The following is a 15800-nucleotide window of genomic DNA, read 5'->3' on the forward strand; positions in this document are numbered from 1 at the left end:
TTTGCCCATGGCTTAATTTAATGAAATCACTTCTTCACAGGGAAAAAGAAACAAGTATAACTTAATGGTAATTGACATATATCTTCAACATTGTGAGTTCGATCCCCCATCTCATATGTTGTACTAAAAAAAATGAAAAATATTTCTTTTCAATTAAATCCTTATGTGTCAAAAATTATATCAATTTCGAATCTGTTTTTTTTTCCATATCTTCATAGCTTACAAAGGCTCCCTAAATTTTAGTGAAAAGTAATAGATGCAAGTATTTTTTTTTTTTTGGTACAATAGGTAAGTCATTTAGGAAGGTAATAAACTAACTTCGTAATGTAATATTTTATTATAAATATTGAAGGAGAAATCCGAGCAGGCAGCGTGTGAGGCTTCGAGGGGTGATAGTTAGGAGGGAGACCACAAACGACATGGACCATGTGAACGAGGGAGGACGAAGGCTGCACGTTTTCTATGCGGGAAACGTGTCGTAGCTTGCAGACGACAATCTGCAGAAAAGACAGTTTGGCAGAGTGTTAGCTTTACGATCACACCCCAAGTATAAACTAACAATTTGAATGTTTCAAAGTGTCCATAGCGTAGAGCTTGAAAAATTATATCAATTTAGTATATGTTTTTTTTTTCTTTTTTCCATATTTTCATTCTATTATATGTTACTCCCCTTGCATCAAAGCTTACAAAGGCTCCCTAAATTTTAGTGAAAAGTAATTGATGCAAGTTTTTTTTTATTTATTTTTTTTAACAAATGAGGAGATGAGATGGATGTGGCTCTTTCAATTGGAACATATCCATTTCCACCCATCTCTTTTAATCTCCTCAATTACTCCTAATCTCAATAATTTCTCAATCTCCACCAATTTTTTTAATATTAAATTCTCCTATCAACTTTTGCAAAATGATTCGCTTTTTAGTCATTACTTTTGTACAAAATTTGTGTAATCCTGGATGGTTCAGTAAAAATTATCTTGGATTTCTCTTTAGCCTGACAAAAACTATAAAAATTATCAGTGTCACCACTAAATTTCTATCAACATTTTCATATATCAAAGAGTTAATCGACATTTTTATCGTACAGATGAAATATTAAAAAGAATATCAATAAAATACATTAAATAATTTTTTTTAGTGGTTTTAAAAAAAATATCCAGCCACATTTCATTGATATTTTCACCTCGAGTACTGTGTGGCTTTTGCCAGTGAAAAATGATTTTTTTTTTTTTAGTTTCACCATTTCACTGATCACCTTCCGTTCTTCGGTCGTTTCGATCTCTGACCGCTCTGATATTTCTTGTGGCTTTCGAAAGACCGAATTCAGAGGCTGTTCTTGCATTTGGTGGCGTCAATTCTCTGCTCACCACCCCCTTTAATGTCCCTTTCCCGCCTTCTTCTTCGCTAATTGCAAATTCCACTATGTCTTTTGCAGCAGTCACCTGTAATTCCAATCCCAACTCTCCGAATCTCAGTCATGGATCCATCAAACGGAGAAATGGCGTTCTTTTCATGGCGATTCCCACTCGCAGAAGCATCAATTCGAAGTCCCCATCTCTACCCGAGCTCGTTTTCAGAATCCCACGCGGTTCTTTGAAGCGCAGTACAAACCCCAATTTCCCTCGGGTTAAATTCGTCTCCCCTGTGATGGAATGGCAAAATTGCACGTAAAGACAGCATTTCATTATCCATTCTCGGTTTAATTTCTGTTTATTTATTCCTCATCTGCAATGGCTTGCTTGAATTTCGATTCTTCTCTGGATTGGGTCGATTGTTGCGCGTTGTTTTACTAATTTGATATTGATTGCGGTGCAGTTCTTCCGGGAGGATGGATTCTGAGTTTTAGAATGTTTTAGGTTTGTTGCAATAACCGGGAAATGTGATGAATGCAGGGCCAAGATGGAAGTCGACATACCTGCCTCCGTTGCCTATAAATGCTACTCAGATCGGGAAGCCATCCCCAAATGGATGCCCTTCATTTCATCTGTGAAGGTGAGCAATTTATTAATGCTTCTCACTTTAAAGCATCACCATGTTCCCTTGAAGAACCATTTTAGTTATATGGTAAGGGAGGGAAACCTCCAACTTTATTTGCTTATATCAGGGGCAAAGTCTGTGAGCCTAGAGAATAGGTCTGTTATGCAAGTCTCTTACGTGGGGTAAATCATAAATGCAAGTGAATGGAAGGGCAGCCGGGCAGGTCTATGTTTATGGGAAAGTTATAGAAGAAGGAGATGAGAACAATAGACTGGAAATAGCTGATATTTTGGGAGAGAATCAGACTTCTAGAAAGTCTAGTAACTTATAATTTTCTTCCTCAAGTAATTGTAGTTGGTATTTTCAATAAGGGTTCAATATCAATTCTGCAATAAAATGTATGAATGAGAGCGTGCTGTGAAGGGGAATCGATGAGCTTTATCTATCTATCATTTAGATTGTGTAGAGTCAATTAGATAGGGAACTTTTGGTGAAGTGGATAAGCCACTTTGGTTGACTTCTTGGTTTAAGGTAATCGCTTATGATCCTCTCATTCATACCCTTGTATCTTAAGTAAATGCATTATGTAGGCTAGCGACTTTACAATGTAGGAGAAATATAATGTGTGAATTCGAGCTTCAAATCTCAAGTCATGATACCACGTTAAATTACTGCCAAGTGCCAACGGTTTGCTTTTGGTCAAGTTAAGCATTTTGTAGATATTGGAAAAGATTGTACTATTTGACATCTTGTTTGATACTCTTAATAGGTAGTGGAAGATAATCCTAGTTTATCACGGTGGTCATTAAAATACAAGGCTTTTGGTCAAGATATTGAGTTCTCTTGGCTTGCTAAAAACTTGCAGGCAAACAATTCTCTTCCTTGATCCTTCCGTTTAAAATCCATCATTTCATTCATTTGTCCCTTGTTTTAGAAATGTGCCACAAATTTCCTTTGTTCTTAAATTGTTATCTGATTATATTGCAGCCGACCCTAAATCAAAAAATCCATTGGCGGTCTCTCGAAGGTCTTCCAAACAGGTACCTCCCCAAGTTTATTTCAAAATCATTCTTGATATCCTGTGATTTGTTTCATTGACTTCCTTCCATAGGATATTGTACTCCTTTTTCTACTTCTGAGCCTTTTATGTGGTGCATTCTGAATTCATAACAGAATCTTGATAGTTTTTAATCTTTGTTGCAGAGGTGTTGTACGATTTTATCCAAAAGGTTCCTCATCCTGCCTTGTAGAAGTAAGTCTACCTCATACTATACCAATATATAACATTTTCTGGGGTAAATTAGAACTTAGAAGGATATCTTTACATGGTAATCCACTACGTGATTTTGAGTCATAAACTCTAGCACTAAAAAGAAAGTAGACAATCCATCTTTACTGTCAAGTTTTCCATAAAACTAACAAAAAGGCTAATTCGTTAGGGGTGGTATCTGCCCACGAGTGTTTTCTACTTAACTTTTAACATACGAGCATCACTTTCGATCAAAACAAAAACATACTAGCATTGATAGTATTGATGGAAGAGTTCATTAAAGCTTGTAAGAGGAAAGTTAGGATTCAGAAACTAGGAACGTATATGGGTATATTCTCATTATTATTCCATAATGATCTTATTCTAAATTTTGTAGGTTTCTTGTTTGGATATTTTCGTTTCTGAACTTTTCTGAACCTTCTTGTTTGGTCGTTTTCAGCTGACAGTCTCTTATGAAGTTCCTCCACTTTTGTCTCCAGTGGCATCTGTAAGCATTCCAATCTTTAACCTTGTTACAACTTTTCATTATCAGCTTGCAATCGATCATAAAAACGCATAATCTGAGAAAATCTGAATTGTCTGATTTTTGCAAATGTAGGCACTGCAGCCTTTGCTTGAGAGATTACTTAAACGGGGTCTTGAAAGCTTTGCTACTTTTGCCAAGAAATACCAAACGGCTTGAAAACCCGAGTTATTTGTCTTAATGGGTATCCCACATTATCATCTTTTTTCAAAAACTCTTATAAATTAATGTAAAATCTTGAATAGAATACATAACAGAATCTGTTGTACTGAATATCTCAATGTATTTTACAAAAATATGCTGAGTTCAGCTGATTTATTGAAGCTATGTATGCCTGCAATCTGAGGGAGTAGATATCAGAAAACTATTTACATTCCAATAAATGGGATTGCAGAGCTGAACGCTTCAATCTGTTATAAATGAGGGGTTTTACAGGAAATAGTTACACTCATTGGCATCCACTGTTGTCTAACCATCTCTGCAAGCTACAAAGGGCCTGTGCAGAGAGGCTGCAGTATCTCAATTTTCGCTGCAGTGGCAACGGATTGTCACGGTGGAAACTAGAGAAGCAAACAACGACAACAGTGAGATTATCGAATGAGTCTAGTCGCAAAGCCTGCAGGACGAGGTCTCGAGCACATCGCTCAGGGTCGTCGTGTCGCTGAAGTCCCTGTCGAACCACATTGACTGCTTGCTGGCTAGACATCACGTCCCAGATCCCATCGCAGGCTATGATCAGGAACTCATCCTCCTCTGTTAAAACCACCTGCCTGCATTCTGGTTCTGCAATGAGAGGTGAAGGAGAACCATGGGGGAGCTTCATGTCCCAATCCCCCAAGGCCCTGGATACCGATAAAACGCCGTTAAGATAGCCGCCATCAACGTAGCCACCCAACTCTTCCACCCGTTGCCTCTCCGAGGTATAAATTGGCCGGTGGTCTTGAGACATATCTACCGCCTCTCCTTTCCGAGAGAGAACTGCCCGGCAATCTCCTACGTTAGCCACCATTAAAAGCCTGAAGAACAAAAACATGATCAGCCACAGAACTATGGCTCCCCATTTGTGCATTATGAACAAAAAAACAATTGCACTCATGACAGTAAAATTGGAAGAACATACATATTGGTAGGTTAACGAAACCTATAACAGCAGTCTACAGATACAGAGATTGCTATCAGGTATGAAGGTTCAAGAACATGGATACATTGGTACACTACAGCTTACAAATGCAGAGATTGCTATCAGTTATAAAGGATCTTTACATGGGGGAGGAAGAACGCATACCTTCCAAGTATCAGAGCAGTCAGCGCCGTCGTCCCGGAAGAACTACTGACATCAGAATCATCTGCCAGAGCTTGATCAGCCAGAAGAAACGCTTCGCGAAGAAAGTTTTCGATGTCCTCCGGCAAGACTTCATCAACATCTGGCATTAGAGGAAACCTAACATCCTCAAAGAATAGTCTTAGAACATTCTTTCTGATATAAGCTGCTGCTTCAGGTCCTCCATGGCCATCAAATACCTGCTCAACATATAAAAAAACTCCACTCAGAATCAGATCACGAAAACTTCCGTATCCCTAGTTCCTAGAAAGCACTTCTGACTCAAAACTTACCGCATAGAAAGCACTTGGCTTGGGAAACGTGAAGACCGAGGATCCTAAATGAGAAGACAGATCATCTATCCTTACATGTTCATCTTCCATGTATCTCCTAGGTCCAATATCAGCAAAGCTCCCCGACCGGAGGCTCGGAAGAAATTCCTCAACGCCGGCCGAACCGTCGTCGGAGTCCGGAATTTTCTTCATGGGTTTAATATCCTGAAGAGAGGAACGAACATCATATGAACTCAAGAGCAGAAGAGCCGAAAACCCCATCAGATCATATTTTTGCAGTCGCAGCTAGAACTAAATTATTACACTATACCCCAAAATCGGCCAAAGATTTTGAAGAAGAAGAAGGAAAACATACCGATTGAGAGCTAGACAACTCGGCGGAGACCGATTCCGAAGCTCGAACTCGGTCGAGAGTCGGCGAAATCGCGTCGCCGATCGACTCAATTTGATCGAAATACTGCACCTCCAAAACCGGGAGGCTCTTCGGGCAAACAACAACCTCAGCTTCTGCTACCATATTTGTTTTTTCTCCTTTTTCACATTAACCAGAAACGGAAACCAGGGATGATCGGCTCCTCGTGATCGGACTTCGAAATCGAGATCGTGTAATCAGAAGGGTAAGTTGAGATTCTTTCTTTTGTTGTGGAAATTTGTGATTGGTGTAATCGGGAATTTTTTGGTCTGTGGCGGAAAATTTTTTCGTACAGGTCGGCGATGAAGAAGAATATATAGAAGTCAGTGGAGAAGACGGGAAGCAGCCGCCGCGGGTGAGAGTAAATTCGTGGAAGGAGACGGAACCACGTAACGCCGTTACCGGGACTTGCCCCGTGAACACACGGTAACGTTTTCACGTCGACACGTGGCTGGGTTTTGCTTTTGTGAAATTACTTAAATGCGCTCCCTTTGAATCGCGTTGACTTTTTATTTTTGTTTTTTTATTTTTATTATTTTTTTTCCTTCTTGGAGCGGGTATGGGTATGAGTGACGTAGGACCGTGGCAGAATTTTCTAGCGACTGAGGGGAAGGTTCTTTATCTTCCCACGCGCCGACGTGGAAATTAAGTTATTTTTGTTGTTTATTTTATTAATGTGTTCAAATTATTGTGCAATAAAGGGGGGAATTTGAAAGTACATTAAAGAAATAAATTTTATAAATTAAATTATAAGCTTGGTCTAGATCTCAAAGTTTGAGAGTTGTATATGATAAATCTCTTCATTTTCTTAATATGCTTTTAAAATTTTAAAAGAATTGTCTAATAAATTTTAAATTTTATTAATTTTGTATCTTATAGGATCTCGAACTTTGGTGAGAGAACTTATAAACCAAATTTATAATTTAACGAAATTTAAATAAATTAAGTTGGTGCGTCGTAAAATTTTTATTTCTTTTTTCATTTTTGAAGAAAATGAGTTGTCAAGAAAAGAGAGGGGGAAGATAAATGTCGATGAGGAGATTAATTTTAGAGATAGAAAGAGATAATGTTAGAGAGAAAAATGTAGAGAGAGAGAGAGTTGGAATGGGATACATGAAAGAGAGATAAGAAGTCTTATAATCTAACAAAATTGAAATAGGAAGCTATTTTTATGTCTTCGATTCAACGTTTAAAAATTTAAAACTAAATAATGTTATGTTGTATGTTTTCTTGAAGTGAGGTGAATAAAGTTATGTGGGTCGAATTGTTGGATCAAGCCAATCAAGTCGAACCACACGACCACATTAAACATGATCCAATTAGGCTAAGCCGGTCGGACCAGATCTAGCTGGTCCATCCGAACCAATATGAGGAGACTCCCTCAAATAAAATGAGAGGTATGTAGCTGAGTTATGTTCCACACAACTTTTTATTTGATACATCAAATTGAACTCTTTGTTTAACTTACGCAATAGAGTGCGTTGGACTTAGCAGAGGCAATCATATGTTCGGCGAGAAAAGTGCCTCCTCACCAAAAGCTCCTCGACGAGGAATCGCTAATCGCGGATCAGCATGCTGCGTTCAGCTAGCACTAAAAAGACTACTCATCACAAGTATGTAGATCTCTTGTACCAGCAAGGGTTCGACGAAGCATTCAACCTTAGATAACTTTGATTTGAATAATGCATCAACAAATGAGTTACTAAATATCATTGAGGAAAAAAAATGAAAATCCAATTTTAATTTATCAATATTTTCGGTCAAATGAAAATAGTTTCAGAAATAAGTAGGAATTTTTATTAATTCCCACAATTTTTATTTTCTAAATTACATATATAAAGGAATATTATGTTTGCGATTACGTATGCAACTATTTTATGTCCGAGTTTCGTGGATGACGACTCAGAGTTGGCCGACGACTCAACGGTTTAAGAAACGGTTCAGCCACGTGTCAGCATATGAGTGGCCTTACATTGTACAGTCCCTTGGATGGAGATTTTTCATCGGCAATTTATGTAATAGTGTGCTGTTCTCCCAATTATTGGTCAATTAAAATGTAAAAAATGACTATTAGAATAAATCCTATTTTTGGTCAATAAACTTTTTATTTTAGTCTTTAGACTTTTTTCTTTTAATAGGTTATTTTGTGCCCTAAATTTTATATAAGAAACAAATGAGTAACCATAGAGTTTGGCATTAAATTTAAAAATAAACTCTCTAAATTTTATATTAAATAATATAACATGAAAATTCAACGCTCATATATATTGAGGACTACGATAAGATTTTAACCAAATGACAACTTTGAAACGGTATCAATCAACATGTTAATTAAGTTGCATAAAGAGAATGTCAATGTCCTAAATACCAAGTAGCTAAGCTACCAAAAAAAGCCATTTAGGTACCGATCGTAGCCAAATTAGGTGAGTCTAGAAGCCACGTGACTTAGGTGGGCCATAATCGAAAACCAACTAAGAAGCCTCCAAAGGAGTGGATTGTAGGTAGGCTAAGTTAGAAATGGACAGTGATCTATACTTAGACACTCAAAATAAGCATGAAACTTGATAAGATATCATATCATTAGTGAGTTTGATTACGTTATCGTGTGTTGTTGTACTCTCTACCTATACCTAGTCGCAACATCGACCTATCCCACACAATTGCAATATCAATAACAACTACTGGTCACCACCCATGCAACTATCACTAATAGGCTTAGCAAGGCATGACTAAAATTGTAACTAATAGCATCTCATGTAGTATGACGAATTAGCAGACCTAACTCTACTTGCAACCAACAACTATTGTTGCTATAATACATATATGTGTGTGTGTGTGTGAAAGATGTAGAAGAAACTAAAGTAGATTCTTTGCGATACTAAAAATCTTATAATTTCATGACACTCGAGGTAACTTAACTATCAGAAGTGTGATATTGGATTTTGCCGAGCTACCATAGATCGACCACGTGACAATAGGGACGAGCTGACGAGATGTGACTTTAAGCAAGAGGGGCCTGCAAAAGGAACAAATACATTGATGCTCAAGTTAGAGATGACGCGAGCTATGGTAAGTTGTTCTCGGATTAGAATTGTGTACCTGAGTCAAGAGGTGAAGTATCCCTTTTATAGGTAGTGGGGGACAAGGCCGTTGGAATCGGTCCAATCGACAGTTGTCGGTATTTCCCAATGACTTGGTTAACCCGTTTTGGCGATATCCAGCTCAACTTCTAGGCCCACGTTTCATGTCGTACATTTCTTTCCCACAAAAAAGTAACTTCTAATTGCATTTTTTATCGACAACTTGAACATAGTTCAACTAATTAATACATATATCCCAGACCAAAAGGTTGGAAGCCTCGAATCTATACTCCTACCCACATGTTAAACTTAAAATATTTGAACTACTTCTAGCACTACCACTCACCTCCCACCCCTCTAACCAAAATCACTCGACATTAATATAAAAAAAAAATTAAGAGCCAAATAGGAATGATCAATTATAGGCTCACACTACTAAAACATTAGATCTACAATTAATTAGTAACAAGAATAAAAATAAGATGAAAAGTTGGGAATTGGGAACTTTAAGCTTATCAAAAACTAGGTGTTAAGCAATAAGAGGTAAAAAAAAATACAAAAAAAAGTCCTTTTAGAAAATGGGTTTCCTTCCAAAACGACAAGTAGCTCATGGATTTGGTTTCAGTGGTCTAATTAGGAAACCCACTGATTAATTACATTTACTATACTTATTTTATTTTGTTTATCTTGATGAAATCATGTACTTATACTTTGGTACATTTTGCCTTTTTATTACTTTTTAAAATAGATTATATTAAAATAAATTTAATTTTGTGTCGTGTGCTACTGTGCTTATCCTGATTGATGAGGTCAAAATTAATTTTATTTTTCTCTCTCTCTCTACTTTGAACTAATCTTTTGCACTTTTTTTCAATACTTTTTATTGGGCTTATCTTCAACTATATATATGTATGTATATTAGTCATTAAGTATAAAAAAAATTCGTCAATCACAATTTTAAATTATACTTCTGCTATTAATAAAATAGGTTTAACTGCTAATAAACACTATTTATAAAATAGGCTTTAACTACAAATTTTTATTAGGTTTGCAAGTTTAAGTTTGGATCATTGATCCTTAAACTTTAAAAATATCTAATATATTCTTAAATTTTTAATAATAGTTTAGGAGTGGCTCCCAGGTCCCTGAACTCTCAATTTTGTATTTATTAAATTCGTAAACTTTCAGTTTTGGGCCTAATATATGAAGTTTAATATATTTATTAGATACAAGATTTAATTTTGTGTGCAATACGATTATGATCTTTTAATTTTGTATGTAATAGATTCGTGAATTAAAAAAATTTATAAAAATTCAAAAAATCATTAGACGTAGTTAGTCATATTTTAAGTTCACAAATCTATTATACCAAAAAGAAAATTATAAATTTATTAGACATTTTTAAAGTTTAGAGGGTATTAGATATAAAAATAAAAAATCCATGGACTTAAAGTTAAAAACTCACAAGGTTAATTAAATGTATCCCATTGGAATCAACGTTTTGAAGGATGATTTGAAGAAAAAATCAAGAAGAAATTAAATGGTTTGTTTATTTTTGCCCTTTTATAGGTAAGAAAAAAAAAAGAAAAAAGAAAATTGTTTGAATATTTATTAAAGTAGTTGTAAGTTGTGTGATTGTGAGGGAGATCTTTTTCTAGACGTCCGTGGAGGAAACCAGAGACGTGTGAATTTCCAACAAACACGTGGCACCTTCATTTTCATTTCTGTCCACGTCAAACATCACTTTCTTAGCAGATATATATATATATATATATATAATATAATATAATATAATGGTATATTATATGATTATCACGTTTGTTAAATGTTAATCTAGGATTTGTTATTCAGCTCAAAAAAAAAAGAAAAAAGAAAAAAAAATCTAGGGTTTATTATTGCCTATTTTGGTAGATTTTAAAATTTTGGTAAAATTATAAATTTAGTCTTTTGAAGGGATTATGTTTAATAAAATACAAAGCTACATCTAAACAAGATACTAACGAATCCACGTATATATTTGTATGTTATTGTGACTTTCGTTTATTGTGTTTATCTATTAAAATTTAAAAATGAATTTATAAAAAAGATAAAGGTAAAGTTCTTGACGTTGCAGTTGGTGTCTATTCTGATCCCTAATATTTTGAAAAGCACATTTTTTTAGAGGATGAGGTACGAGAGAAAAAAAAATCTAAATAAACTATCAACTCCTTTGCACGTTAGTCGCAGACCAACCGTCGTCGAAAAGTCTTCACCAAACATTGAAATCCCTTGCTAGACTGCAAATTTATCACGTTTCAATTTAACGAGGAACAAGTAATGAGGATGCTGCTCATTTCTCGTTCCTCAAACCAGGTCGTTTTAGTATGGTGGTGTGAAGGCTTCCGAAAACAGTTGTTGGCAAGGGGGGAAACAGCAAGTAGCGACAAAGTTTGGCTAAAGAGGAAAAAATAAGAGAAGAAAAGAGGAATTCAGCGAGAGTTCATTTACCAACAAAATAATATTAAAATTATATAATTTTCTAACCCAACGAATTAAAGTCGAATCAGCAACTTAACTTCCGCGTCATTCTACCATTAGAAAAGAGTTGATGAACCATTTAGAATATTTTCTCAAATTCAAAGATTAAAATTTCTCTTTTGAAACCATAACATAAAAAACATATACCCAAAAAAATATTAAAGTGAAATGCTTAGTACTTATATGTAATATCATAGTACACCAATTTAGCTTCTAGTCATGTGTGATTAACTCATATTATTTTATTCGGTGGATTCATATGTTATTTCTAGATATGGTTGTTGATATGATTATGAAATAAATGGAAATGGTCCAACTACAAATTCTTCTCAAGTTTCTAATAATAAAAAAATGACAAAAAAAAAAGAATAATAATATTGTCGACTTTCTTATTGTGATGATTATAAAAAATTGGAGTATTGCAATAATTGGTGAAATAGTGAAAGCAAGAGAATCTCACACGTGTTTTAACTTATTTGGTTGGTTGAGTGTTGGGAAAACGATTCTCTCCAACCATACAATTTAATTATTTATTTATAAAATTTATTCACACCTCTTTTTACGTAATAAAAATGAGAATGAGAAGGAATAAGAATAACAATCATTTGAAATTAAAAAAAAAACCATAGAGTCCGAAGAATAAAGTTTTTAATGTTGTTGTGACTAAATTAAACCACTTTAGAATCATTGAAATAAAGAAGATTGTATCGCAATAGGATTTGTTTACCAACATTTTGGAATGAGAATCGATGATTAAAGTTATGTTTGAGAGCGTTTTTGACACGTGAAGATAAAACTTAAAGTACTTTTTACTACGGTCAAAATCGCTTTAAAAATTTTATTTTTGAAAGTAATTTAAAGTGTCTTTAAAAAAAGTTGAAATCATTTAAAGTGGTTCGAGAGAGAGTATTTGTAGAGTAATTTTAGTTTGAGTGGATTGACCAAGAAGCACTTTAAAAAAACACTTTTAAGAATAATCTACTTGAGTAAACGTGCGTGAAATCCCAAATCTAAGACTCATCACAAAATAAAGATTAAAGAAAAATATTATTGAAAATTAAATTCTTTACATTTTATGGAAAAAAAAATTAAATATCTCCATATCAAGAATTTAACTCTTAATTTGGCGTGAAATTTATAAATCAGAACCGTGATAAATAACAATAAAAAAGAATGAAAAGTAACGATACTCCAAATGGCCATAGGTTTAGAATTCTGAAATAAAATTTTCTTTTTGGACATAAATTGATAAAATAACTTCCAAGTATGTTACACTAACCATACATTATTTCTCTAATCTTAAAACTTTCAGAACATATTGTATAGTTTTCGGTGGCAAAGTTTATATAAGATATACACAATATAGTGAATCAATTATTTACGGCCTTAGCTCTTCCACTTGGGCTTCTTGGGCCTAACAATTGGGCCAAGACAAGGACTCTTTAGGCCCAGCAACCTGTTAATAAACAGGCCGCAATCTTGGCCCAAAAGGATCAACTTATCTAGAACATGATTTACCACTAGGTAGCTGTAATTTTTTTTAATACAGGTAACTGTAAATTTAACATAATTAAAATAAGATATTACAAAAATAACAATAAAAAAACAGTTTTGTTTGTGGGTAATACTTTCTTCTTGGTTACTTCTTTCAAAACTTGAGCTTGAAAAATGAAGAGATAAAAGGTCTCAGGAAGAATGTGGTCAGAAATCTATGATAGAATCCGAGCACAACAATTAAATTGTATTAGTCTTAATATATTTTTGATATATGATTATTGCAATGTTAGATGAGTTATCATTTAAGTAAATAAAAAATTATCACATAATTGATAAAAGCATATTGATTACCATTTTATAAAAATGCTACATTTGAAATTACTTTTATAAAAAAATTATATATTTTTAAATATCTCTGAAAGAGGTTGAATTTTAACCTTTTTGGATAAAATAAATCAAGACATTAGAGATGGGATTGAAAATTTTAGAAAATTAGAGACGAAATTGATTATAAATAAAATTATATATTTGGCTTAAAAAGTAACTCGAGCAAACTACACTTTTTCATTTCTAAATACATCGTAGGATTAAACCATTATAAGAGTAAACAAAGTTAAAAATGAAAAGTTTAGTCTCTAAAGTTTGAGTTTTATGTCTATTTAAGTTCTTAAACGTTGGATTATGCCACTATCTAGTTTGCTAAATGTAATTTAACCTAACATAAACATGCCAAAATTCTACCTTTTCATTCGTCTCTCCATGGCACGTTAAAACTTATCTAATAATAAATATGTCACATCAATATTTCGTTAAATGATATCAAAAGTAGAAATATAATCTAAAATTGAGAGTATTTAGTGGTTAATATTATTTAAAGTAACGAGACTAAATATATATATATATATATATGTAATTTTTTTTTAAATGAGGAAGATCAAAGTTCCAAGTTGATGGGTAAGGCGTGGGTTTGAGATGGTATATTAGGGCGTAGGGTTCCAAATTTTAGTGATGGCCACCACTTTGAAAATAGAAAGACTATAGTGGCCAAAGGCGTGGGATATTTTTGCCTTTCCACACCAATAAAATAAAAATTTAAAAATAATAATAATAAAAGAAACAAAGAAAGGGGTTTTGTAAAATTTGATCCCTAAGTCAAAATTGGCATTTTTTTCTTTTTTTTTTTTTGGCATTTTCCTACCCCAAACTTGTCTTTTCCCCAAAACCCCACTATTTCAATTCTTTAAAATATCTCTATTTGTACTTTGGGAATCTTTGTTTCAACACTTTTTTTTTTATCTTTTCATATACTTCAAATCAAATCTAAGCTTAAATCACACAAATTACATAGATTATGTATGTGTATTAATGTCTGTATATTTGATGAATAAAAATCATATAGATTTATTGCGTTTTGATTTGATCGTGAGTTACATCACCATACATTGTAAAAGACATGATACAATGATAAAAAAGTTTACAGCAACGAAATGAGTTTAAATTTGATTGGTGTACTTTTACAATTTCATTTTAGTTTTCATATTTGGGGTCGATATTTTATCTCATATGCTTTGCACTTTCATAATAAAATTCATTCTTGTGTTTGCCTTTAAATATTTATTATTACATTTAACATAATTCATAACCCACCCATCAATTTATGCAATACACCATTTTCCTTAACAACTCCATGTTATATTCAATATGCTTTTTTGTTCGAGATCAAGTAAATTCTTGTTTCTAGTAAAAATGTTCAATCAATTTATGGTGTGAAATATAAATATTTTAATCACATTTACTATAGTGTTCAGAAAAGATTTCAGAATATTCCAAAGCTTTAATTAAAGTAGCGAAAAGATTACAATTACAACTTTGATCCATATAGAACTAAATAATCAAACATAAAAAAGTGAGACAAATTGAATAAAATTTTGAGACTTTTTAAAAGTTGAAATGGCCTTGTGTTAATAGGGCCATGTGAGTGTGGTTATGTTAACATAATTTAGACTTTTTTTTTTTCTTTTTGAGAGTAAGTTTTTGTATGGAGATGTGCAGAAAAGGGCACCACCAGACCACCACTGCCCTCTGTCATGTCGTTTTGCCGCCACCCCCACAGACGATGTTTCCACAAACTCAAATGGGAGAAAAAGAGGGAAAAAAAAATTATTGAATAATGGCTTTGAAAGAGAGCAAATAAATTATGAATCTGAGTATTACGATTTGGACTCATTTTCGCTGTTGGAGCCGATTCTCACCATACACGTGGCACATATTGATTGGGTGATGAGTGTTGCATGTTGCTTTCACTAACAAGCCTCAAGTTTCATCACCTCGGTTTCATGTCTTATAATCGAGTCGACGCCTTGCGTGGCCGAGTCGATCAAGCTTTCTAGAAATATGTCCTCATTTATTGGTTGAACTAACCAGCTTCATTTCGACTGTGCTCTAGTCTCCGACAAACTCCACGACAATACGTCGTGATTCACGGCCACCTTAAAGAGTCGTTGAGGTCTTGTCGGGAAAGTTACCTATAAATAGAACTCATTTGCCTCATTTAATACTAAATTGTCTCTCGAGTTTAGTTCGATCAGCTACTGACTTTAGTATTGAAGTGTGTTCTGTTTTGTAGGTCAACTGTCTAGTCCATCCCCAGCTCGTTCGTCTAAAAACTTTTAAAATGATATAACCAAATTGAAACTAAGCCCAATCCCGAACTATAAGGACTAACTTAAACCAAAAAAAGAAAAAAAAGAAAAGAAAACCTCATCTTATTTGGATGAATTCCCCACGTTAATTTTAATTAGAAGGATTTAGAGGGATGTGCTCAAACTACTTGATGGTCACCTAAAAAACCATTATAACTACCAGATTAATCCACGTACATGCAAGTTGGTCCAGACACTCACGAATTCACAA

General features: G+C 34.0%; 2 protein-coding genes across 4 annotated transcripts; one reads left to right on the plus strand and one right to left on the minus strand.

Annotated features, from left to right (window-relative positions):
* Positions 1–1195: 1195 nt before the first annotated feature.
* On the plus strand, positions 1196–4107 carry LOC111016984 (Polyketide cyclase / dehydrase and lipid transport protein). Of its 3 annotated transcripts, XM_022292615.2 has the most exons (8): positions 1196–1342; positions 1433–1664; positions 1890–1989; positions 2744–2839; positions 2962–3014; positions 3178–3226; positions 3684–3731; positions 3843–4107. In XM_022292615.2, exons 2-8 carry the CDS (start codon positions 1510–1512, stop codon positions 3924–3926), a joined length of 585 nt encoding a protein of 194 aa, XP_022148307.1. In that variant the 5' UTR covers positions 1196–1342; positions 1433–1509; the 3' UTR covers positions 3927–4107. The 3 variants fall into 3 exon arrangements, with proteins under 3 accessions (XP_022148307.1, XP_022148316.2, XP_022148300.2); XM_022292608.2 differs by having other exon boundaries at positions 1227–1664; XM_022292624.2 differs by lacking the exon at positions 2744–2839 and having other exon boundaries at positions 1224–1664.
* LOC111016976 (putative protein phosphatase 2C 49) lies at positions 4012–6094 on the minus strand. The gene is made up of 4 exons (XM_022292597.2): positions 5737–6094; positions 5382–5585; positions 5053–5288; positions 4012–4783 (listed from the first exon to the last, which is right to left on the minus strand). Exons 1-4 carry the CDS (start codon positions 5896–5898, stop codon positions 4216–4218), a joined length of 1170 nt encoding a protein of 389 aa, XP_022148289.2. The 5' UTR covers positions 5899–6094; the 3' UTR covers positions 4012–4215.
* Positions 6095–15800: the final 9706 nt, after the last annotated feature.

Source organism: Momordica charantia (assembly GCF_013281855.1).
Source record: "Momordica charantia cultivar OHB3-1 chromosome 9 unlocalized genomic scaffold, Mcharantia_2.0 BLBB01000009.1, whole genome shotgun sequence".
Taxonomy (NCBI): Eukaryota; Viridiplantae; Streptophyta; class Magnoliopsida; order Cucurbitales; family Cucurbitaceae; genus Momordica; species Momordica charantia.

Excerpts from the sequence above, each read along its gene's own strand:
- LOC111016984 (XM_022292608.2), top strand. The coding sequence starts at position 1,420 with ATGTCTTTTGCAGCAGTCACCTGTAATTCCAATCCCAACTCTCCGAAT. Across the intron at positions 2,840-2,961 it reads GGCTTGCTAAAAACTTGCAG|CCGACCCTAAATCAAAAAAT; the intron begins GCAAACAATTCT and ends ATTATATTGCAG. Across the intron at positions 3,227-3,683 it reads CCTCATCCTGCCTTGTAGAA|CTGACAGTCTCTTATGAAGT; the intron begins GTAAGTCTACCT and ends GGTCGTTTTCAG.
- LOC111016976 (XM_022292597.2), bottom strand. The coding sequence starts at position 5,898 with ATGGTAGCAGAAGCTGAGGTTGTTGTTTGCCCGAAGAGCCTCCCGGTT. Across the intron at positions 5,586-5,736 it reads AGTTGTCTAGCTCTCAATCG|GATATTAAACCCATGAAGAA; the intron begins GTATGTTTTCCT and ends TCCTCTCTTCAG. Across the intron at positions 4,784-5,052 it reads ACTGCTCTGATACTTGGAAG|GCTTTTAATGGTGGCTAACG; the intron begins GTATGCGTTCTT and ends TTTGTTCTTCAG.